At 48.0% G+C, this 24,647-nt stretch overlaps 4 protein-coding genes across 4 annotated transcripts; 3 read left to right on the top strand and 1 right to left on the bottom strand.

Annotated features, from left to right (window-relative positions):
- Nucleotides 1–7,669: 7,669 nt before the first annotated feature.
- On the top strand, nucleotides 7,670–10,254 carry F4813DRAFT_120223 (uncharacterized protein). The gene is made up of 2 exons (XM_049238595.1): nucleotides 7,670–10,084; nucleotides 10,206–10,254. The coding sequence occupies exon 1, from the start codon at nucleotides 8,215–8,217 to the stop codon at nucleotides 9,865–9,867; it is 1,653 nt and encodes a 550-aa protein (XP_049098638.1). The 5' UTR covers nucleotides 7,670–8,214; the 3' UTR covers nucleotides 9,868–10,084; nucleotides 10,206–10,254.
- Nucleotides 10,255–12,886: 2,632 nt separating this feature from the next.
- On the top strand, nucleotides 12,887–14,203 carry F4813DRAFT_390379 (uncharacterized protein; the record flags this gene model as incomplete). The annotated part of the gene is made up of 1 exon (XM_049247009.1): nucleotides 12,887–14,203. One exon carries the CDS (start codon nucleotides 12,887–12,889, stop codon nucleotides 14,201–14,203), a length of 1,317 nt encoding a protein of 438 aa, XP_049098637.1.
- Nucleotides 14,204–15,245: 1,042 nt separating this feature from the next.
- F4813DRAFT_397267 (uncharacterized protein) lies at nucleotides 15,246–17,430 on the bottom strand (the record flags this gene model as incomplete). The annotated part of the gene is made up of 6 exons (XM_049247928.1): nucleotides 15,246–15,990; nucleotides 16,039–16,199; nucleotides 16,264–16,304; nucleotides 16,358–16,495; nucleotides 16,548–17,267; nucleotides 17,328–17,430. 6 exons carry the CDS (start codon nucleotides 17,428–17,430, stop codon nucleotides 15,660–15,662), a joined length of 1,494 nt encoding a protein of 497 aa, XP_049098636.1. The 3' UTR covers nucleotides 15,246–15,659.
- Nucleotides 17,431–19,618: 2,188 nt separating this feature from the next.
- Nucleotides 19,619–22,660, top strand: F4813DRAFT_362759 (uncharacterized protein). The gene has a single exon (XM_049243653.1). The coding sequence runs from the start codon at nucleotides 20,005–20,007 to the stop codon at nucleotides 22,159–22,161; it is 2,157 nt and encodes a 718-aa protein (XP_049098635.1). The 5' UTR covers nucleotides 19,619–20,004; the 3' UTR covers nucleotides 22,162–22,660.
- The last annotated feature ends 1,987 nt before the right edge of the window (nucleotides 22,661–24,647 follow it).

Below are 24,647 nucleotides of genomic sequence, written 5' to 3'. Positions count from 1 at the left end.
CATCTGACAATGTTGTATACAGAAAATCAGCCGAAACAACCGCAATTCAATTGCGTCCGTATGTTATGATTGCGACGTCTTGAGGTTTGTGCCCTTGTGATTTGATAATGCCAGAACTTGATCGAATTGACTTGCGTCCGGATCGGCGAATACGTATGCATCGTCATCGTACCTTGCATGAAGCTCGAGTGCGGCACAAGCTCCTCAAGAACACGAGTTCGTTTGATGTCAATAATGTTACCTTGACGAGTGTTGACCCGAACTTCTATTTGAGTTGTGATTTCATACAGAAATCGGGTTACGCGATGTCGTACTAGATTGCCAGACATTTGCGGATTGACTATTATAACCGTTCTCACTTACACAAACACTCTAAAGCGATGGAACTGAAGATAGCGCTTACAAGGGAGAGTTCACCGTTTATGCACTTCACCGCTGGAAGTGTGCGAAGTGTGATAGATCCCATTAGTGACTGTTGAAGAGGCTGTGGTACGCTATTCGCCCGACGCGCGGCGACGCAAGTGCGTACACCACCATCTTTGGACTCCAAGGGATGCTCGTAGGAGGGGTGACTATTTCTTGGTTCGGAGTAGCGCCAACGCCCCAATACGAAAGTGGCGCTGGTATTCCTACTCTAGGAGCTGTATCAGATGACGAGAGTTATCAACCGGAAGAGGGCAAATTGTCTTGATTATGGTAGTAGCATAGTCGTAAATACACAACCATAATGGTATTTGAATACAACCCCGGGCGATTCCGGATAAGCGGCCGGCGGTCATCTCCTACCCTTCGAACCTCGATATAGATCCTTGGGAATAACCTTCCTTCGCCCGTTTTGAAGGTGATTGATGTTGGCGATAAGGATAGTTGGCATTAGCCTTAAGGGAGCCCAACTTTTGATGACAGCTTCAACTAAGTTAGAGGCTTAGTTTTTAGGGACTAACACGACTGAATTAGCTTTGGTGTGGTTAGAACTTGTCTTTGCCAATGCAGTATGTATTGCCCCGAAAGTTCTACGAGAACCCGGGTTTTATGATATTGGGTATCTTTGACACCCGTCCATGTGGTCTAAAGCACGAAGTATGGGCCATGTATATAGAGAAACTGTCTCCGCTATGAATCAATGACGTCACCAAAGATCCTATCAATATGAAGTAAGTAGAAAAATAAAGAAAAATAAAGAACAAAAGAAGTGAGAGAAGCTGAAGAAGGTTGGGTTGATCTTAAGCGAGTGGTTACTTGAAGCGAGAATGTGAAACGATGAGTATAGAATTGTTAGCTGCAAGTCCCTGCAGATCATCTCTTGACATGCATACCGTACATGGTCGGTGGCACATCAGGGAGGGATGCAAATTCGAATTACCGTAGCGATAAGTTCTCTAGATCTCGATTGTTGGTAGGGCTGAAAGTTGGAATTGCGAAATTGGGCTGACAGGCGGGTTACTAGAAAATGGGGCTCATGGTCTTGTTGTGGCTTGTGATGTTTGTGGCCTGTGTCCTGTGGCTCTAGCTTATCTAATATAGGTACCTATGTACATACCTGTATCTATGGAAGGCAATTCAATGATCACGTGTGTTCCCTAGCCGTTGTCATCACCAGCTATTGTGATCAATGACTTCCACTTTGAAGCTCACGTTTATATTTATATAGTTATTGTTCAGCTTCCAGTACATTGGTTTATAAGCTTTGTTGGTCTTCTATTTTAACATCGGGATCTCAAATTCTTATTCTTATCATTACGGCTCTTGATCATTAACCTAGGTAATACTTACTACATTCTAATGCAGTAGACCATGCGTCTGATAAAATGTCTGTAGTAAGATAACACAGCTAGCACTTACTAACCAAGTTAGGTGATGTAGTTGGAGTTACAAACTGAAGCTTATCACCGGTTAGCTACTGGATAGCATATAGGGTGCTGGGGTGCCCTTAGCTTTGAATAGGGGTAGGCTTTAACAGACTTCTTCAATATATTGTATACTTTGGCTCTCTATCAGCCAGCCATCTGTCACTCTAACACCACTACATACGCGGTGACTACGGTCATCATTCTATTGGCTCACCATTCTTCCTTGATGCTAACATCCCTTCTTAGATCTTGCCCTATACAAGGGCGGGTAACCGGGGGATATCAAGGTTTCATCGACAGGACTATGGTCCAACGTTTCCTGCCTAATCAGAAACTCAACCAACTGACATGTGTCCAAAATCCCGAACGGGCAGGAACCCAGATGTCGTCAGGCACTATGTTACTTTGGCCGATATAAGGTAGCAGCCCGAGAAGTTTCTTGGTAGGCATGACGCTAAAAACCTCCGTCTTGCTGTCGACGTTACAACAAGACTTCCATGGTAACCTGTAGTAATGAATACTCCAACAAAGCCAACAGCCGTTATCGGACATCCTATGTATGATTAATACGGTTATGTGGAGACGTCCATCCATGGATTGCCGCCTTATTGCTACTTGAGATTGGATTATGCCCTGAGTTTTGATGACCCCCTTAGTTTCGTTGATCGTCAACCAAGGCTATGCAGCGAGTTGTTCGGGTGTTGTCTAGAACGATCCTGCCACACCTCTGGGAGATAGCATATGTGTCCTGAACCTATTCATCGCCAAGTAAGGGGTAAGCCTTTGCTTATCATAGCACCCATAAGAACCCTCAGAGACGAAGGTTTAAGGAAATAGAAAAAAGTGCTAAAATTGTAGCTATAGGTCGTCAGCTGATTAGCAGTCAGAATTGGCTGATTATGACACTCTCATCTTCCTCTGATTTGTGGGTTCGACCGGGTACTTTTCCTTGAGAGGCCACGACATAGGGGAAACCCGCAAGGTGTGCGGCCAAAGTCCCGAATCTGTTCCCTAGAAGTTGGCGCGACAGATCTAGGAAGATCTCATTATTTCGGGTTTACTAATAGAATGGGTCAACCATTCGGTTTCAGAGATATGGCAGCCACTTGCTTCGCGCCCGGTTCATATAAAATAAATCGGGAAGTACGATGATGTACTGATGAGTTGTCGTCGCTATTTCCGGCGTAGAAGCCCTAGACATTGCCGCTTAGAGCCAATTGTTTTGATTCAGTAGTCTCCTTCGCCAATCCTGTCTGGATTCCCAAAGGCTATTGGCATCTACGCGCTGCCTCATCCCAACTGTCAGCATCGGGATCTCGGCGTTGGCGACTAGAAGCCGAATCATTCCCACACTGAACCGCGAGAATTTGGCGTTTGCGAATCGTCTCGTTGAGGACTCGGACGGACCCTTGTTTTATGCCGTCGTATTTAACTGTCCTTTGCTGGCGACCTATGGTTACCAACTACATTGCTATATCGAAAGTCGGGCAAGACTGTTTTCGAAATCCTCGGTCCAATATATACGAAGCCAGCAGTTCGAATGGCATCAAAGCTGTCCAACGCATTTCCTCCGAAGAACGCTGATAAGCTGACCCAAAGATAGTGGCAACAAACTTACAAGTCATATTCGGAGACTCAGTTAAATTCTAAATAATAATAGCTCGGGAACGCTATATTAAATGCGGTCTCACCGACGACAGGGTCGAAGCTGGTTCTTTTAGTGCTGAGGCGTGGCAGAGAGTTGTACAACATCAATTGACATGTGTTCGCTCTCTTGCGGCTTTACTTGGGCCTTGAGAATGAAATACGATGGCTCCCATCACTCAAAATGAGCAGTATATTTGCGGCGTATCGGAATATTTAAGATTAGTCCAAAACGTGTATTCCTGTGGCGTTGCTCGCCCTGATATTCTTAAGCTGTGACGCGAAAAGCCTTGCCTATAAAAAGGGCGGTGAGAAACCCGGTGATTTCCCGATTGAGATGAGGTTGTATTAATCCAATCCAATCACATCTGTTCAATTGCCAAGGAGCCCTACTGGGCAGGCAAGTTCCAGGTTGGATACTGTGATACTGTTGTGTATATTTTGCCGATACACAGCACCAATCATGTTCGACAGAGTCGACGAATACAAGTCCAGATTCTCACCGAAAAAGACCAATGCCGTATCGCTGGTTGGTTTATACAGTTATCAACTCAGCATACATGTTCCTATCCGTAACGTATACACCATACTGTTGAGTATCCTCATGCTAGTAATTATACTACATTTCCTGCTTCCCGTTTCTCATTTGCTAAGCCATGCTAGGCAGTCGAGAACATTTGACGATCTAGCTTTTAGACAGCTCTAGTCCATGAGAGGATCATGCACCTACCCGTATACATCGATGGTATAGGTTGTCATGCTGCATCTGGAACCTTGCACTTGCGTCAATGCTTTGTTGTATCAGTCATGTTCCTATAAGTAACTTCATGGCTTAGTGGCGTAGCATCTTGTACCGAGCCGAGCGAGCCATAACTATTACAGTACGTGCATACATAAAGTGTGTAGAGGAAGTGACTCATAGCATGTATGCTACGTGATGACTTCGTAATATCGTGATAGCACGACCTACGTCTGTCAGATATAGTGGAGGTTCCATTTTTCCTGATAGTCGTTATCTTCTCTGGGGAAAAAGTGAGGGGTCTCGCATGTGTATGTAGAAAAAAAAAGGGGTTCACAAGATCATGACCAAGTCCTTCTACGGCGTATAGCCTTCGTTTGAAACGTACCACCGTGAATGATTACAGTATAGAAATTCTAAGCGACTAACTTAACCTAGGTAGTCAAATATGTGTGTGCGCCGATAGAGCTTGGTCTATGTAGTTGGATGATGTGTCTTGGCACCGTCTCAGACTGGAGATGTTCACGATGCGGGAGGTCCAGAATACACAGGTACTAATAGAATCTTTCTGGAACCAATCAACTTGCATGTACTGGATGAACATGAGGTTTTTTGCCCCCTTCTTCGCCTTGATTTGAAAGGATCGACGTTTTCACTTGAACATTCCCTCTACCCGAGGCATCGTATGGCTCCGAGACTGCCCGTTTTCGCAACACCTGGGAATGGCAGTCGACAATGGTAAGCTTATCGCTCATATATCTACCTACATAGGTTAAGTACGTACATGATATGGTTTCTTATAGGAGTATGATATAGGTATCAATGAAACATCAAATAGTGCCTCAAATTACAAACTTCTCGCCACATACACTAGGACCATCTGAGTACTCCCATCCTTTTAGATGCACCAATCGCTATGCATAAGCATCGGCTCGAAAAGCTATCTAATCCACTGGGTATTGGTATAAAAAACGTGGTGCGCCGCAAACCAAGTGGTAACTCGGTGATAAGATCTCAGTTCCTGGGTAAGGGCCACTGACGCGGAAGACATTAGGTTGGGATCTATCCAGCCTCAAGAACCCAGCGGTTTTGAAATTTATGCTCGATGGCGTAATGCTATCTTGATGTGGAAATGTTGCATCGAGAATATACGTCCGGAGTCGAGGGACTACACGCTTACCTTACCTACATACGTATATATTAAACGGCAGAAAGAGTCAGAGAACAACAAGGTACACGATGATTCCTCCCACTATGGCCGACTGGCTGGCGAAAACAATGTAGTAGTTCGAACTATACATGTAGATTAGTCCTATGGGAAGCCGATGCTGGCTTCTTAACTAACTTATGCAATGCACCCTGCGTCCTGCATAGGGTGATGAGACCAGTCCAATGACATGTTATTTTTTTTTCGGTCCTTCAGATTCGGAATGGCAGCCATGGTGCGTTGGCGCATTGGCATCCCCGTTTCTGCCTGCACCTCTCTATCTCTCTGTTTCTTTGCCGTCTGCCTGCTAGCAAATAGCATTTCACGAAAACGCGCAAAATGGGCGCTCGTCGTCATCATCATATTCACGCTATCACGCTACTCACTGTCTCAGAAATGTCCGGCCATTTCTGTCTATTGCTTATTTCCAAGCTAGTGTTGAGGCGATATACGAACAAATAAGTTAGGTAGTATGTAATTAAGAGCAAAGAGAACTGGGGATAGTTCAGTAAGGAAACAATTCGCTAGTTGAGGAAAGGAAGAAAAAAAAGCCCACCCTCTAACCCGCCTAAATTTTTTTCTTCAAACTTTTCGGCGGCCCTATTGGTACCCAAAAGCGCGAGATATACAATCGGGCATTAAACCCGACACCCGATTAGACGGATTAACAGCACTGCATCTTACCTCTACCAGTAGAACTGCCTGTCCTAGTTGTCCCCTTCGCCTCCAAGACGGACGTTATCTTTATTCTATGTAATTCCTTTCCACGGGCTTTCCATTCCAATTACCGTCCACTTCCATCCCTAACGTCGCCACTGGACTAGTTGCGACGTCGATCTGGAGACAGCCACAACCAACGGAAGAGCCATTGCGGGATAATATGATCTACACTCCTAGGACCCATTGGGCAGATTGGCGACATTGACTATTAGCACCAATTGATCCCACAAGCCTCCCTATAAGGAAAAATTACAGGCCGGCAACTACATTCGGGACAGACTGTAAGCGTTTGCAAGAAAACGAAACGACTGGAGAAATCCCAAAGACCTGGACTAGCAGACAGGGGCGGCCTTGCCTCCACGAGACTTTGCCAAAGTCTTTATTATAAGGGAGAACGAACGGTGGCCATTGGTTCGACGAGGCGGCACGTCAATAGGCCACTATCGTTCAGGAACATCGAACATCCTGATCAAGAGATCCCTTTTTTGTGGGAATCTCTGCCGCCTTGCGGGACTTTGACCCACCGTTGGGTACTGCTGCCGGTTTTTTTTGGGGGGGTTATTTTTTTTTTTGCTGGGAACATTGAAAAGCTTCAAGGATTCTAAACTCCGTACCCGGCTGAAAGTCTTCCTTCTGACCAAAAACCCCACGGGTGTGGCTTTGCGTAATAAGCCGCCAAGCCCAATTTTATTACCCTTCTATTTTTCTGCAAGCACTTAACGAGAAGAAAAATAAGCGTGTGTGGGAAAGGGAACGGGGAAAATAATAGAAGGAAAAAAAAAAAAAAAAAGGGTATTCCCCAGTTTTTGGCTATCGATATTACCGTATCGATAAAAACGTTGCTGCCGGGACCGCCAGGGACCCCTCATTGCTAGAGGGGACATCGGTCTTCCCTGTTCGATCCTACGGTGTTCGGTGCCACCTTAAAAACCACGAGCCTGACCAAAGAGAGTTACCACAACTTACATATTGGATATATTTGACATACGACATATACCGGTACTCCAATACTTTTCTTTCCTCATCTCCCGTTCCTCCGTCGTCGTCATCCGTCTTTTTCTCATCAGCTGTTACTATAGCTACCACAGCTAGCTTTACGACAAGCAAGTACAAGTAGAAGAAAAAAAACTATTTGTACATCTGTCGGCATAGGTGGTGTGGCTTTGCTCTTTCTCTTACTCCGTGTCTCTCCACATTACATACATATATCTGCAGATATCCACCTGCCGACCTTCAGCGTACATACCTGTACGACAGTATAATACGTGTACGTGTTGTATTGTATTGTATGTATAAGACAGTACCTACACCACACAACTCAAACTCACAACCAATAGCCTGAGTGAGTGCAAAAAGAGAGACAGGGCAGTCGCTGGTTGCATGTACGCCTGTCGCCTGTACCTACTTGCATAACGAGGTACTTTGCTAAAAAAGAAGGCACCCCTTAAGTACTTGCGAGTTTCTCCTCATCAGCCCGGCAACACCCTTCCACTTTTCCGTTTTCCGTTTTCCTCATGCAGCATCCCCGATTCTTCCTCATCTCCCAATAAAAATAATAAGGGAAGAGAAAAATAAGGAAGGGAAAACTAAAAAGGAATAAATAGAAGAAGAGAAAAACAAGAAACAATCAACACGTCTCCTTACCTCCTGCGGGATATTGTGGTTCTTAACCCTGCATCACTCAGTCGAAGACCACATTTCTTTTTCCCAAACCGATCAATTTTTATCTCCTTCAATCATATTACATGATCGACTCCATCCCGACCTTCTGACGCTACAAGTCTCGCCCGCAACGTCTGTTCGCAGGTCCCCACTTGATCCTGTCCCCATTCATCTAGCCTGCTTCCCATATCTTACATACATACCTACATACCACTATACCACTTTTCCTTTCTGATTCCTCCAAGTTACTCGTCCACCATTATCAGCACTGTACGGCTAGTGCATAGGACAACTGCCACGCATTCGGAAACCCACTTCGTTGGGTACCAGGACAGCTCCGCCATTCCTGATTCAGTGACTGGATTCACTTATCAGGCACGCAAGCCCTCGGCATGGCGAAGAAGTCAACTCCTTCTGTTGCATACTTTGAGGAGGCGGACGACGACGGACATCTCATTCCCGGCGCTGAACCTAAATACGCCCGTTCCACTCCGAGCAGTCCTTCAAAAGAAAAACCTAACACCGGTAGATCACGCAAAGATTCGACGAGGAGAGAAAGATCACCTACCCCTTCCTTCTCAGATTCTGACACTACCGAACCTCCTCTCGTCTCCAAGAGAGATTCCAGATCCAGCAAGATGAAGGGAGATAAGAAACGAGATCCTATTGTCAAGCAGCAGCGTCCTGCTCCCCGCACGCACAAGACCGCTCCGTCGGCCCCATCACGAATTTCTGATGAGTCGTCTTATTATGGAATTCATCCTCAGCAGACCGTTGCCGCCTCCAGACCACGGGCTCGTACCAGACCTGAGTCTTACTATGGCCAACGACCACCCCTGTCAACATCAGCATACGCTCATCAGCCGCCGCCGCCGCACTCTGCCCATATAGGGCCTCCACCACCATTCGTGCCTCCATGGATGGCTGGACCGCCGCCGCCTCCAATGGCGCATGCACTAGTTCATCAGCCCATCGCTTCTCCCACATACTCGGAATTGAACCATCCTAACAGAGATTTGGCATCACGATTTCGTCGTCCTCAATCGGCTATGGGATTTCAACCCCCGCCTCCACCGCCCGAGTACGAGCCATCGAAAGAGAAGGCCCTCACAAGAAGGACATCTGTATCAAGGAAGGTTAGCAAGACCCACGACGAGAGAGACCGGATGCCTCCTCCTCCACGTCCGGCTTCTACACAACCGCCTCGAGAACGATTGGTATTCCGCCCGCCACCACCTTCCCACACAGCTTCAAGGAGAAAGTCTGTCGGATTTGAAGACGACGAACTTGTCGACACCGATCCTTCTATGTATAAAGCTGTGGCACGGCGTGAAGTAGAATACGGTTCCGGCGCTCTCCCTTCCTTTTCTCGACAGAGACACCAGAGCTTCGATGCAGAGTCGGTCTTTGACGTTGATCCTTCCTACGACATGGAGCAAGTACCGCGTAGCCGACGAAACTCATTCTACAACTTTGAGGATAAGGTACGTGACGCTTCTCGATATCAAGAAGACGTCAGTGGAGGAGGTGGACCGCCATTGACAGCCGAGGCCTTGCGTCGTGTGAAGAATGATGGTAGCAGCCGCTCAACTCGAAGCAGTGCAAGCCGTGACGAGAGCGACTATAAGCAATCTGCGACAACACGAACGACACGATCGAGCAGTGCAGATGATGACATCACGATCAAACTCCCTATGGGTGCCGTTATCGAAGTCGGAAACACTAAAATCCATTGCAAGGACGGTGGCGATATCAATATTGGCCGTGGTAATGGAACTTCCCGCGCGGGAGGTAGCGACCCCCCAGCTTCTACCTACGGCGATGACCGGAAGAGTCGGGCGGATCGATCAGTGGCGCGAACTCGGGCTAGTTCACAGGCCGGATCATACTCCCGTACACGCCACGCTCCGCCGCCCGTCTATGCACCCCCGTCTTCTTATGCTCCACCGTCTTCCTATCACTACGATGACTACTACAATTCTCAGTACCCAGCTCCTTACCTGGGTTACCACGATGATGATGATGACAGCGAGTATTCTTCTTAATGCCAAGTCGCTAAATTGGAGGAATCTATGAATTTTACGCTTTGTTTTTGTTTTACTGGGCAGCGGTTTATCTATTTTTTTGCCATTTACATTTGGGCATTTGAATACATTATGCAATCTTTCGACATTTTATTCTGTTATATCCTATCATATACCTTTGGTCTGAATACTTGTTACCTTAAAAGGGGTTCAGAAAACTATGATACCCGAAAATGGATCATAAAAGGCCCGCGGAATGGAAGCACAAACATATGTTCCCTTGCCAGATTCCCAGTGGTCGGTGGATTTTTAACAGTGTACACGAATCTACGAGTGGACGAGGTGGAATGATAGTCGGGTCATGGACTAGGGATTTATTTGCGTGGTGGGGAGGATGTGTAGGTGGCTGTGAGGTACGTCGAGCGGGCTTTGACTTGCGCTCTAACCTCACATCCACCTTAATCCTTTCAAGCCAATCGGGGAATAGGGGGGACGATATTCTATTTTTGTCTTTTTATTTTCTTCGCAAGAACTGGCCGTGCCATGCTGTTGTGCGATACCTTTTGCGCTTTCGAAGCCAATCCATTCGCATTCACATGGAGTAAGAGTTGGACTGATAGATTTAATCCGTTGGGCAAAATGAAGTTCGCACTTCTGCTGTCAGCGGGACGTTTATGATTTTAGCGCGCCGAGGGAGGATTTTTGTTGTTGTCTTCCTTCGGTACGGAGTTGTTTTCAATTGGATGGACGAGTCGACTCGAGAGGGCCAGGAGTTAGTTTGTACCCTGTGTGGCCTGGCCTGCTATTACGGGGATTTGGTGCGAGGAGCGCAAGGACGGTCGATCCGCCTGGGCCCTCGTGGTAGCTCGCATGGTTCGGGGTGTGACTGGTGGACGGCCGACACGCGGAGGGATTCGTCACGATCGCACGACCTGGGATGGCTTTTGGGACTTGGTCGGAATGTCCATTAATTATTGATCTATGTATAGATACGTATGTATGTGGATTATTTCGAAGTAGCTTACATGGGTCATGTTGGATATTCCCTTTTCTTTTTGCTTAATGAAGGAATTATGTCTTAAAGATTCCGTCACTTGTGCAGCTTGGTCTATAATGTGATGCATGTAATCGAGTGCAGATACGTCCCATCCCGCCGTGCGTAAGGGACTGACGACAGCATTGTTGCGCAAGCGAGTCGTCCGTACTCCGTAAGCTCATCATCTCGAAGGTCCCGCGGAATGCAGGTTGGCAGGGTTTCCCCGTTTCCCCACGCAGATTGTGCCACGTCTTTTTGCATCTACATATGTAATGTATGAATGTATGTATGTAGGTATACCTGCCTATGTATGTACATAATCGAACTACCTGCTACTAGCCAGTCAACTAGTCGGGGCGATATTAACTTGAGGTATTATTTTTTGTCCGACAATGATACATAAAATGACGCCTTATCGAATACGGCAGCTAGTCGCGCGAGTATTATTATGATCGTAGCTGAATGACGACTGGCTGACATACATAGGAGACTAACTTATCGACCTGTCGGTCCAGAGGGATTGTGGGATTGGGGTTGGCTTGTTTCACGTCCTTTCCTCGGGTTGGAGATTCTGACTGAGCTATGTCGATCTCGAGCTCGGGTTTACGTGCTGTTCACGATAATACTATGCATGAGTATTAGAGTATCGAGGTATCTTACCCCTTACTCGAAAACGGAATTCTCGACAGCACCGTAATAGAACTCCGTATGATCTACAAAGGCCTGAAATAGCGACCGAAAAAGGAAACACACTTTGACACCTATTATGCCATAAGTAGGTTCCTAGTCCAAGGGCGATTAATAAATATAGCAAGAACCAGACCTAGCTGGCCGCCGGTTCCGAGCTCCTGGGACAATGTCCAGGCTAGTGGTATCATGATTCAGCGCTTAGAAACGACGATAATGCCATGATGTTCATTAATAAGTCGATCGACTGACTTCAGTTATCGATTGATATGTTGCTGCTGCTCCCTTGGCTCAGGCGAATCTGAAACGTGACGTTCCTCCCTTTCCATCGCCATATGTACGGAGCTTACCTACTCTACATGTACTACCTTTAACACGAACATACTGCCTAATAGATCTGTCTAATAGGTAGTGAGAGGGACGGCGGGCCGCAATAAGCTTATTCGCTGATGTCTTGGAGCGGCTAGCGATACCGATTGAGTTTTAGCAAGAGTGTACGGAGAGACTCGGGGTTCTAATATTCGCATGAACCAGACCCTTTAATCTATTCCAGCCGTACGGTTGGTAGCTGACTCGGGCGCTAACAGGTGTACCTTTCGATGAAGCAGTCGGCAGAAGCTTTCACCAATCGACGTGTGGAATTGATCCGTGTAGTTCTTGTAATATAGTTGCAATAGGGATGGGGATGGGGATGGGACGATAATTCATGTCGATAATACATACATGATGTACCTAATAGGAAGAAAGGTACCTAACCTACGCACGAATAAGAACCCCGCTATCCTCTTTGAGATAAATTAGGTACATACATAACCTAGGTAGATATGTACTTCCTTGATCCGAGACTCTTATCGACTATTATCGATAATAGCCGATAAGTGTGCTGGCAGTGGTCCCACTTGTTGCTGGGTCAATTCCAAGTTGTTGACTTTTGACATCATTCTACCAACCTCCCCCCCAGCTGCCCCAGCCACACATTTCCGAAACTACGCTGTCAGCCATAGAAACCACCGGACAACCGCCTCGTTGTGCAACGTTTACCTTTTCTTTCTTTCCTTACTCACCCAAATCAACCGCTCACAACGTAACGTCAACAAGGTGCATGAGCGAGCACCTCTCAACAATACTTCCAGCAATTCTCACCTCGTGCATTCCAGATTGCAACGAGGGTGGGTTCGATCAAGACACCTTTCCAACATCAGCTTGGCTGGTTCTTCCAGTAGAATACCAGCCGAGTCATTAGTTTCACCAATTCTACTCCCCATTCCAACCAAATATAATAGCGTCGTTTATTCGGCACTTTCACACGCCACGAAGATGGCACCTCTACTGCCAAGTCTAGCGGCACACGCCCGTAGCTTGCTATCCGCAGCGAACGACCTCGCCGCCCGCTCGACGACTAATATCCCCAGCTCTTCAACGGATGCTCTACAACAACTAGGGCCCCTGGCCGCCCGCTCAATTTTATTAGCACGAGACGACGACAACAATGGCGAGCAGAAGGTCGACCCGCACAAGGGTGCCGTGCGGCCTCAAGACATCAACAATACATTCGTTTTCGTGTTATTCGGACTTATCGGCGCCGCCCTCGTGTGCACCGGCATCTGGTTTTTCTTCTGGGCTAAGAATGGTGGCTTCTACTTCAAGGAAGATGATTGGGATGACTACAAGTCCACTGTTCTCCGCCGCAAGGGTCCTAACGGCACTATCTTATCTAACGCTACCGCCACCACCCAACTTGGCGGCGGCTCCGTGTACAAAGACGTTGACGACGGCCGCACCGAGTACACTGGCGGTCTAACGCAGATCTCGGGCGACACAGGAAGCACTCTCACCGGAATCACAGCAGGCGCCTCTGATCTCTCCGCACGCGAACGTCGCCGCCAGAAACGCGAACGCAAAGACCGCGAACGCGAGAAGAAAAAGGACCGCCGCAACCGCGACAAAGCCGGCCGTCGCGTCGGCGAAGATGGCGTCCTAGTCGACGAACAAGCCGAGGCCGAAGCAAAGGACCAACTACGCGCGTACCGCAACGAGAAGGCCGCTCGCGTCGGCGGCATCAACAAGGAAAGCGAGGGCAGCACCTGGGACGGCTCGACGAACCCCGAAAGCTCGACGGCGGGTAGTGACCTCCACAGCAATCGGCACAGCAAGCACAGCGAGACCACGGCCGACGGCGCACGACACAAGAGCGGCGGTATTCGTAAGGTCTACAGCACTGCGGACCGTAATGCAGATCGAGAGAAACGTGCTGAGGCCCGGCGCCTGCGCGAGGAAAGCCGTGCCAGCGGTAGTGCTGGCGGTAGCGGCGTGAAACGCGACTACAGTTTCCAGCGCGCTCGAGCGGGCCCGCAGAGCGCGGTATCGTCGGGGGTGCGGGCAAGCACGATCGAGGAGGAGCCGAGGGAAATGGCCGAGAGCAGCGTGGGCGGTCGGTTCCTGCCGCCGCCGAGCGGATGGGTTCCCAGCGAGGTCAGCGCTGAGAGCGCCGATACGGGAACTAAGTCGTACCACCATGTTATCCCCGGCTTGTCGCCTAGCACGATAAGCGGCACGGATGTCAGGGATTATGCGGAGAATAAGGATAAAGATAAGAAGAAGAAGCGTGGGTCGAGGGGACAGCGGAGAGAATAGGGGGTGAACGGGTATGTGGGTGAGGGGGATGGTTGATAGGGAGGGATAGGAATAGGGATAGGGAAATGAGTAATGGGGGATGAGTTTAGGTACATGATCGTTGATTTCATCCGGTTTGCAACTGGTGGTAAAGGAAGGATATCATTGCCGTCTAACATGCTTCTGGTTCTTCATCATGTAAAGGACAAGCCCGGGAGGGGGGTAGATCCACATCGACGACACTGGTTTATTTTCTTTCCTCTTTACTTCGGCGGTCACGGATTTACGGTTACGAATAGTTGTTTCTTCCACTTTCAAGAGCATATGTCACGAGTGGAGTGGAAGGGGTGGCCGGATGGACTAAATACGAACTTGTATGGAACGATGCCGACGAAGTATCTCAGAGCAACTAATTCCTCTGTGATTCACTCTCAAGTAAACGGCACCAATGGCGTTTCTTGCTTTGAGGGCGTTTGCTTGGATGTTTGGGCTGCTTCGGCGGCATTCATGTAATTAGATAGCACAAGGTCGAGCACGGCCGTTAAATAAATATACAGAACATGAATGAAGACGATGACCGAATGGATTTGCATGTGCTTTAGTTTATCGGGTTTTGCCCGCTTGGCATCGCCATGACTTATACAGAGCATACGCCAAGATAAACTACGTCAAAGTACAAACCTCATTCCCTACTCTCTCATATATACATCCATGGTCTGTAATGACAGAATGAAATAAAGACGACGGATATTCTAGCCAGATAATAGGTCTATATCCACATATATATATATATATATATATATATAGACGACAGAAAGCCTATAAATACGGTATGAAAGCAACATGGTAAATTGAAAGCCGGAAATTATATTTTCTCGAGTAGATGACGGATTATTAGTGGTAGAGTAATAGGATGGATAACCACAACCCCTAATCCAAGCAAGCCAAAAATGAGTCAACGATAGATGCAGAAAGCTAAGAAGTTAAAAAAAAATCGAGAAGATACCAGGCCCGCAAGTTAGTATCCTGCCCCCATCTGTCTTTTGGTTATTCGTAAGACATGTAGTCGTAATGTCATGATAGTTCCTTAGATTCATGCGTCATTCTGTCCCCAATTTTTGAAAACCCCGGTATGCCATGTTGTATGCTGTCTTAGTGGGCGGTGCTGCATAGTAGAAACGGAAGCAGGATGCTAACTATTAATAGTTGTTGGTCCTTGCGTACCAGTGTGCTGTTTTTCCAATATCTATATCGTGGAAATCTCGCTTAAAATGTGGTGGCAACGGGTCGCCGTTGGAAGTGAAACGTAATTTGTTATAATATTACCGATCTCCAAGTCGGTGAACGGTGAACGCTAGTTATAGGCAGTAAAGCCATGGGGTAGATTGTGTAAAACGTATATATAGGGCAGTGCCGTTCAATGCCATGGTGGCCTAGGCCGTGGATGAACGTATAGTTTGTTAGGTGCGAAGCGGATTTACCTCCTCGACTTCTTCGATAGACGCATCTTCTTGTCCCAGCACACGTCAACAGCATAGCTGACGTTTTCGAAATCTTCTCCGGTAATCGAGCCGATGAAAAAGACCTTGACGTTGTGCTCAATGGTGACTAACTTAGAGTAGTTGACTCGAGACTCCTTGGCAAGTTTCTCGCCTTCCGCGTAGACCTGAAGTGCCACGGGGGTGAAGCCAAGTTCGGGTTCGTTCTTTAGAAGTCTAGGCTTACTCCCTGCCATGTATATGATCCCATGTTTGCTAGGTCTAACGCCTTTCTTTAGACATCCTCTTCGGTCGTACGTTAGGATTGGCCTATTCCTGTAAGTAGGTTGAAACATAAAAGAGGATGGGATAACTTACACGCAGGTGCTATGATGGCTCTCGTCCGTCGTAACGATGATGAACCTGCGGAAGCCAACATAAAATTTACTACCAGCCGCGGTCCTCCTTTTCGTTACGTCGGAAATCGGGTCATCGCCGCCGATTTGGCCGAGAGGTTCCGACCAAAGAATCTTGAACACCTATACGACACATTTAGCTATTGTCCCATCTTTAGCAAACATGTAAAAACAAGGTACTACTTACCTCACCTGGTTGAAACCGTGCTGAATGTTCTACTCTGTATCCTGTTGCCTACTTGGTCAAATATGAAAAATTGAAATTCCGAAGGTGGGCTTACGGCTATCTAGGATTTCTTCCATTCCCGGTGTTCCCTGAATATAATTGGCGTAAGATAGAGTTGATGGGATCATAGGACCCGAAACTGGCGAACCACCACGGGGTGTTGGTAGGTCGTCTCCGTTTGCTAGGGATGGATCTGCCTAGAAGTATCAGCCACTGTGTCAGCTAGAGTTTGACGTGGTACTGACTCAATTCGTATGCATTAGGGTCAACGGCAGCAGGCCAGGATGAGGATGTGGCTGCTTCTGCCACTGGCGTCGAGTAAGATGGCTCGCCTGCCTTTTGGTTTCCGTAGTATTCGCTGCGGCTCCTGCGGATAGCTTCCTGATATTCGTCGTCGTTGAAATCCTGGTTTTCCTCGGTTTCGTCGTAGGGATTCACTTGTGGCTCTGGAACGTTCCCAGCTGTACCAGCTACAACAGTTTCAGCACTTAAGTAATCCGAACCGGTATCTGGAATCATTAGCGTCTCGTGGTCGGCTCGTAACGATTGCGCCTTACATTTGGAGCGCGTTCCTTGGCTATAGTCGCCCATTGCCAGTTGCACCCCACGGGCAACTTGTGGTTGGTTGCCACCTACCGAGGAACTGCCATAATCCGCAAGCTGCTCAACTTCGAGAGATTTTCCCTTTCCCTTGCTGCTTTGCTGCTGCGTCTGCACATGATCAAGGTAACCAGAATCTTGGGGCTGGCGTGCGTCGTGTGTATAGCTAGCGTGATCGATGGTGGTAGCATGGTGCCCCCCATAATCAGGATACTGGCCTTGGTCGTATATACCTTGGTCGACACTAAGATGACCGACCTCTACAGCCAGGTTGTCAACCAGGTTGTTAATAGCGTCAGACCGTGGGATACTTTGGTCAGGGGCGTTAGGGAGGGTTGGCCCAATCCAATTATACTCTATGGTGCCTGATGAATGGTTCGTTAGCACAAACCAGGCCGGGAATTCGTAGGATACCATAAACATACCATGCCGGCCTACTCGTTCCGAATACCATTGCTGATATTGGTCGTGCCACTTGGGTTCGCTCCAAGGGCGCGACGACTTTTGCTTATGTTTCTGCTTTTGCATTGTGACATCTTGTATTTTTACTTCTCATGGGAAATGTCAACAGGCAAAGAAATATGCGCAATGTCTAAGTCGTGGGCAGAGGAAGCAATCACAAGCAAATCGGGGAAGAGGAGACGAAGCCGACGCAAACTGAGCCTTAAATCAGTTATGCGGCTCTGTCACTGATACGTTCTCTCGTCTTAAAAGAATAACCCTAGACCGTTATAAGGATGGCTTCGGTCGAGAAGACAGCCAAGAGTGTGGGACAGTTTTGGTGAACACTACGCCAGCACGTCAAATGCCTCTAAGGACAGAAGAAATCTATCTGATTTGACGGCTCGAAGTCACACTTTATGTCTCGTGATATAGTCGGTTAAAGGTCATTGGCCGTGACAGCTTCGCGGCAAAAGAAAAAGATGCAGTGCTCTCGTAGGAATCAAATAGCGTCGACAATGTGGGAATGAGAAGACGAACTGGCCAGGGATCGTAGGTGAACTAGAATTGGAAGCTTGTAAGGCCTAGGTAGGCAAAGACTATCATGTAGGCATGAGAGTGGGCAGCCAATCATCAAAGGGGATGGTGGTGGCTGCAACCTCGGCGTTTGTATAACGGACGGAGGAGTTTCCCTCAGGGCTCTCCGGAGAGGAGAGGGACATCCAGATGTAAGTGAGAGTGTGTCCGCATCGAGGATGGGACGGGGACGCGGGACGAGGATAGAGAAAGGCAACAGAAGCGGACGACCGAATTAAGCGGTTAATTATCAGAACGGGGACACAAAAGAAACCCGAGACATACTGTCGCGACGGAAAGCGACATAAACAACAGTATTCATAAAAAAAAAGGACTAGTAAGGCATGGTGGAAAATGGAGAGGGGGTGTGGTGCGTTCTTATCAACTTTTTGGGAATTTCTAATTCTCACTCCCTTGGCGGGCCGGCCCACCTATGTTCGCCTATTCTTCTCCGGTCTGGGAGTTCTTGTTACTTTCTATCGTCGAGGAAGTAAGAGGAGCAAAGAGGAGCAAAGAGGAGCAAAGAGGAGCAAAGAGGAGCAAGTAGAGCGGGAGCGGGAGTCTGGGTCTTCGCAGGGTAGGTAGGTATCCTAGGATCCGTTTTACTTTTCGACAAGGGGAGGGGAGCTCTAAACCTCTGCAGCCTGACAAAAGGGAGCAAATAGAGGAATCGTGGACCATCAAGCGGCAGCCACTTGGCGTAACTTAGAATGCCACTTGGGATGTCCACTAACACTACTGCAAGAGTACGTTGAGGGTACGTTGTCGAGTACGTTATAGCAGCCGCAAACGGCCTAGCTAGGTAAACAGCTAGACCATGTACTGTAGCAATGCAGAAGTCTCCATATTCTAAACGACACCCCCCACTAACCAGCGACCATTGACGGACGAGTTAGAGGGTTAGAGGAGTTGGGGTGTGTGCGAGGACCGGAGGGGTGCGTGAGGAGAAGTCGGGCAGATGCATCTAGGATGACAAGATGAGGCTCTGTTTAAAGTACTGCTCATCTTGTGTACAAGCTATAATATGTCATCAGGCGTGGACAATCGGTCGTGGACGTTGAGAGCCTCGTCATCTTATGAGGCGGGGGGGTTGCTTCATAGTGTTTTTCCCAACTCTTTTGCTTGTCCACGATTCCACGATTCCACGATTCCACCATGTTTAGGCGCTTAGATGCTTAAACGGCTGGACGGTTGGACGGTTGGAGAAAAACATGCACGTGTAAAGTAGAAGTTTGATAGCTCCAGTCTTTTTTACCACTTTGATCACTTTGATCACCTTATTAATCTATAAAAGGTATAGCGACTACTATAACTTTATATAGTTACTAATTGACAATTACCTATTCTGATTAACTCCAATGCACCTACCCACATTCAGATAAGGAACTACATAGCACACTAAGATATTGATTAAGTCATTAATTAAGACGTTTGATCGTAGGGCAAGCTAGCGGGAGGGGGGGATAGAGACTAACCTAACCTAAGGGTTAAGGGTTAAGGGTAAGGGTATTTTCATCGCTGTGGTGAGTGGGTCTACGCTAAGGCCCTGAGGGTCCCGCCCGGGGGAGCCGGAGTCGGGAGATACTACCAGTCTAGTTAGGTGGCCTTTTAGACAGGTAGGCAAGTACATAGGTAGGATGCTAGAATTATGTACCTACCTACCTACCTACCTAATGTGCCTAGGCCCCAAGGTGGGATACAAGTAAATAAGCTCCGACAAACGCTTAGCGCCACGTGCTAAATCTTCCCTAAATAAAGCCCAATAGCTGCAACGGCTACGAATAGCTGATGTTGAAGTTACTTACGCCGCCGTGCTAGGGGGTGGGCTTTGTGTAACTGGCCTTGAATCTAGCCTTCGTGGTTTATTTTTTATTTTTTATTTTTTGCCTTACCTATCGTCAATCTGCATCAAAACACCCTCTCGCATCACTTCCGCGTCACCTGCTCACCTATCGATTTTTCTGGTCCATAAGAAATAATAACAGCCTTGTCTGCAGAAAAAAACAAAGAAGAAAGAAAAAAAATAACGTATCCATTTCTTCCCCTAACGATGCTGCTACGGAATTCACAGTTGAAACGTCCTGAATGGCTACTAGCGTCGCCCATCGTCATGTAAATTTGGCTGATGATCCTTTGGTTTTTCTCGAAAGCTTCGAACCTCGTCCCCTCGAATATGACCGCCATCATGACGTATTATACGATCCCTCCACTGAATCTAGTAGTCAATTATCTATCATGTCGGCCGAGGACATACCCTTAGAGTTATCCCGTACCCTAACAACCGGGTCCGAAGGTTGGACTGATTCCGAAGACGACAACGACGATTCGTCCGTCACGTCTGACACTTCGCATGCCCGCATCGCCCGCCGACCACATTTTCCCCCTGTCCTACCCTCCGTAAATTCATCCTCTAGTATCTCCAAGAGTTTGCCACAGAAGCTAGCAGCAACCATTGCCGCTGCGGAGGGGACCGGCTTAAACCGCCGGCAACATAACCTAAGCAAATCGCATTCACCTTCTGCTCGGTTTCGACGTGTGAAGTCACCGTCTATACCTTCCCAAACCCACAGAAGGTCTCTCATCTCCGATGCTCTCCGTGTCAACTATCCGCTGGACTCGCAAAATCGGCCGAACCTCCTCCGTGTGCCATCGAGCCGGCAACTACGACCACTTCCACATGGAATCCACGACAATATATCGGGAGGGATAGGGTTTCCTGACGTCAGGGGCCCTAAGCCTAAGCCGTACAGTTGGAAGGGGCTTGGAGCAGAGAGTGAGGAGAGCGACTGCGAGGAAGATGAGACCGGACTCGCCAGTTCTTCTGAGGATGAGGATGATGATCAGGACAACGTGTCCGGCCGCGCTTCTCGCGGCCTCCGACGCCTAACGGAACAATACTCGAGGCTCAGGGACCGGAGGACTAATCTATGGGAGATGTTCGACAGCATCCATCTGAAACGAGCCCAGGTTCAAGATCTACGTCATATGAAGGACGAAACCAGCCTCGCTTTTATGAGTGCCGTGCAGGCTATACTTCCTAATAATCCGGAGCTAGATCAGCTCTTCAAGGATATGCAAGATGCCCAGCTCAGGTGTCAGGAAGCAGAACAACGCTTCGACGACATGTTGGACGAGCTCCAGCATGGCGAAGTAGAGTTGGAGCTAGAAGAGCGAAGGTTCTATACCGTCGCGGCGGGCGTAGACGAAACTGATGACGAAACTGACGATGAAAGCTGTTCGGTGACCTCGGAGGTCTCAGCACTGCGAGGAATCACTGGTGATCGCCCGGAAGACATACATCCTCTATTTGAAGAGCTTCGAGAGGCTTCTCGGAACATACAGTTAGCCAAGGAGCTTCTAGTAAATACCCAAATGAAAAGGAAAGCCCTGAGTGCAGGAAAGTCTCATTTGTTATCTCCTGACAGTATCGAGCTGCTGGAGACGTACGGAGATGCGGGGAAAAACCGAGCTCTCGAACTCAAGCGATCGGGAGTAATGTCGGAAGACGATGTTGAAATGCTAATGGATTACGACAAGCTGGAGCGGAAGGCTCGGTTTGACATCGGTCGTTTCACGAAAGATGTCATAAGATTGGAAAACGAATGCCGCGAAAAGGGAGTAATGCCCAAGAACACACCTTTCCAGGAGGAGGGGTTTGGAGTCAATCCCGTCCTTAAGGATGATATCCAGCTGGATGATGTGCCGTTCGACATGCACGCGAGAGGGCAACCTAAGACCCTGGCACATTCGGTGTTCCCTAAGCTACTGTCAAATCCCACGCACTTGCTGGAGGCGTTCCCCATGACAGCTCAACAATCGCTCCGGCTCGCCCTGTCACTTCCTCCGGGAATGCCATCCCGTCAAAAGCATGTTAATGATGCGGCCCGCGAGGTCAACATCCATTCCTTACTTGAAGAGGCTGGGGATGTTGACAAAAGGGGCTATATTAATCGTTGGTTGCTTCATAAGCTTCACTTATCACCCATGGAAGCCGAGCTCTTGTGGTCTACTTTCCATTCTCGTCTTAGAGTTCGCGATACCAATAGATGGCAGCAAGATGTCCTCCACCTGTGGTGGAAAGATCAGGCTGCCAACCTACCGCCGGCTCAGTTCGAGGGCGTATACGAAGATCGTAGTTCGGCGTCCATTAACCCAAGGACAGATCTCCCTGCCAGACGATATTCCGACTCCGGCCAGCTTGACCATCTTAGGCTTTGGGAGATCGAAGATGCGTGGGGCTGAAAGACATGGATTCTTTTTTATAGTTCAATGCCCTTTTTAGTAAGGTATATATATAGCCATTATACTCACGGCTTCATTTACTTTGTTACTTCACTGGTGGCTTATGTCGTCAAGTTTCGGGTTTGCGGAGGGCAACGGGACTTGCAAACCGCGTTGGGAAAGATTGATTAATTCATGGACTTTATATACCCCTTATGCGATTTTACATCACGATGGAGTTTTAGCCATTGGCTAGGAAGGGCTAAGATTGGATTGCTGTTTCATGTACGGATCCTATGTTAACTTACAGGTGGAGGCTGTCTGTACTACTTTGTAGGCGTTCGGTCATACTCATACCCCCCAGGCTCTTATTTTAGAATGTTATAACTCCGAGTGAGGTTTTCGCAAGCGTTGTCGTCCATAAGATTGAGTTGAGTACCTAGTATATCGATTCTATGGTCTCGAATGTACGTATGAATGTATGTCATGTCACGTATCACAAGTAGCCTATCCATCTACACATCTACATCGGTCCGTTAGGCTGGTGATGCTAGACTAGATCAGCGGGCCGTCCCACCCGGTGAAGGCGAAGTGGGCAGTCTAGCCTAGTAGGCAATTTCCTGGTGATCTATTCGGCCAGCCCATGGAGTTGACTGCTTCTAAGTTCCACCAATCCTGTTTGCCATCTGTTATGGTATTACCTAGATGCGGGGAACGGTATTATTGTTATGTACAAGGGGACAACCACACCCCCATCCCTCATTATATAATATTTTATACATGTTGTATCTTTTCAACCGAGTACTTCTAGATGTGTTATTTAGTGCTCACGTTACACGACTAATAGCATAGGATCTTCATTGCTGCAAGCAAGATGCACGACCATTAGGATCATATGAAGCTAGCAAATCAAGGGTCCCCAGCCCAAGACACCATAACTAAACAGGCCAAGAGTCGTCAAAATGCTGCACTTTGAAGTTACTAGTTCTTACTTGATCCTACTAACTCATCAAACCTGTTCAACCGGCCTGCCGTAAGAAACAGCACTTCTTTTCCGCCGCTATTCCTTCGAGCAAAACATCACGGCCTAACGGCCTACGTAATTATTCCGTATCCAGCCATAACTCCCGAACGGCGACGCCAAGCACCGTAGGATTCGGCAGCCCATATAATCCTCCAATCCCGCTCGTGCTGATTGCTAGCCACGGGTCATATGTTCCTCAGAGCGGAGCGACTCCTCTCTAGGGGGGGTCGCGGCAAGATGCAATACGCCCATTTCGCCTTACGGAATCCGGAGCCTGCATCCCCTAGTGGAGGAATACCACAAGGGGGCCAACTTCCCTAAAAAAAAACATGTATAATAAGTTGGCCCGTCTGTCTTGTCGACGGCCTACACGTGTATGTCTGGAAAAAAGAAGGCAATTGGCAATTATAGCTAAGGTATATGTTAGTTCCACGCCCCTCTTCTAAATCAGCACGACAGAAGTTGTGCGCAACAAGAAATTGAGCCCAGTGGCCAAATCGGAAATTTCGGCATTTCAGGAAGTTTGTGATTGGGAGTACCAGAAAGAAAAGGGTCTAATTAACTCAACAACCAGCAAACATTAGAGAGAAGGATCCATAACTCAGGCGTGTTGATTTTTTTTTTTTTTTTTTTTTTTTTTTTTGCCCTTGAGATGTGGGGATAGGCTCAGAAAAAAAAAGGTGATGTGGCCAATTCCCATAATTCCACGACGGCTATTCCAAGACTCTACACTAACCGGACGTAGACTCGGGCTAGAGATGGAACGTAGATGAGGTTTCATTATCAACAGCAGTTCCTGCAAGGTACACGCGCGTCGGAAACGCTCTGCTGCCTGTGCCGACCTGCAGTGCAGCAGCAGACGTCGTGGACCGCTGGGGGGAAGGGGGGAAGCGAACAATCGGCGGCCTACAGACAGACCCAAGTCAGTAGGTCACCCGCAGTTGAAATTGCTATGCCTGACCGGTAGCGAGGCGCAGGTCTGGAAATTGCGAATGCGGCTGCGCCTGATTTTGCCCGACTTACGCATCGAGGGCTTCCTCAAGAAGACGTGTCTTGGTAGCAGCATTGCTTTTCCGTGGTTCTGACACCGAACACTCTTCTCTTTCTATTTAAGGAATCTCCGAATCGATATAACCGAATTTCCCTGTCTGTCTCACGTTGATATTTGTTGTGTTGGCTGGCTTGTTGAGTGTAAGCCACATTTATGTTATGAATAAGGGTGATGCCTAGAGTACCTACCTAATATAGGTAGTAAGGTAGCCTGGTAATATTTAAGTTGACCTTAGTAAGTTATCTACCCTAACAAAGTCTTCCCTTAGCTCCGCTGTATTCGCTGCCGGTTTTGACTCCACAGTTCCGAAATTCCAAGTGACATGCGGCAGTAACCCTCCGTGACTGCCCCGGCCCAAATCTCCGGCCTTCCCGGCACCGGCATCTTAAATGCGACAACAATAATGCCGGCTGCGGCAACGCACCTATTCCT

This window comes from Daldinia decipiens (assembly GCF_022478715.1).
Source record: "Daldinia decipiens strain CBS 113046 unplaced genomic scaffold F4813scaffold_21, whole genome shotgun sequence".
NCBI lineage: Eukaryota > Fungi > Ascomycota > Sordariomycetes > Xylariales > Hypoxylaceae > Daldinia > Daldinia decipiens.
The sequence above is the reverse complement of the archived record's forward strand: the minus strand, read 5'-3'. Positions and strand labels throughout refer to the sequence as shown.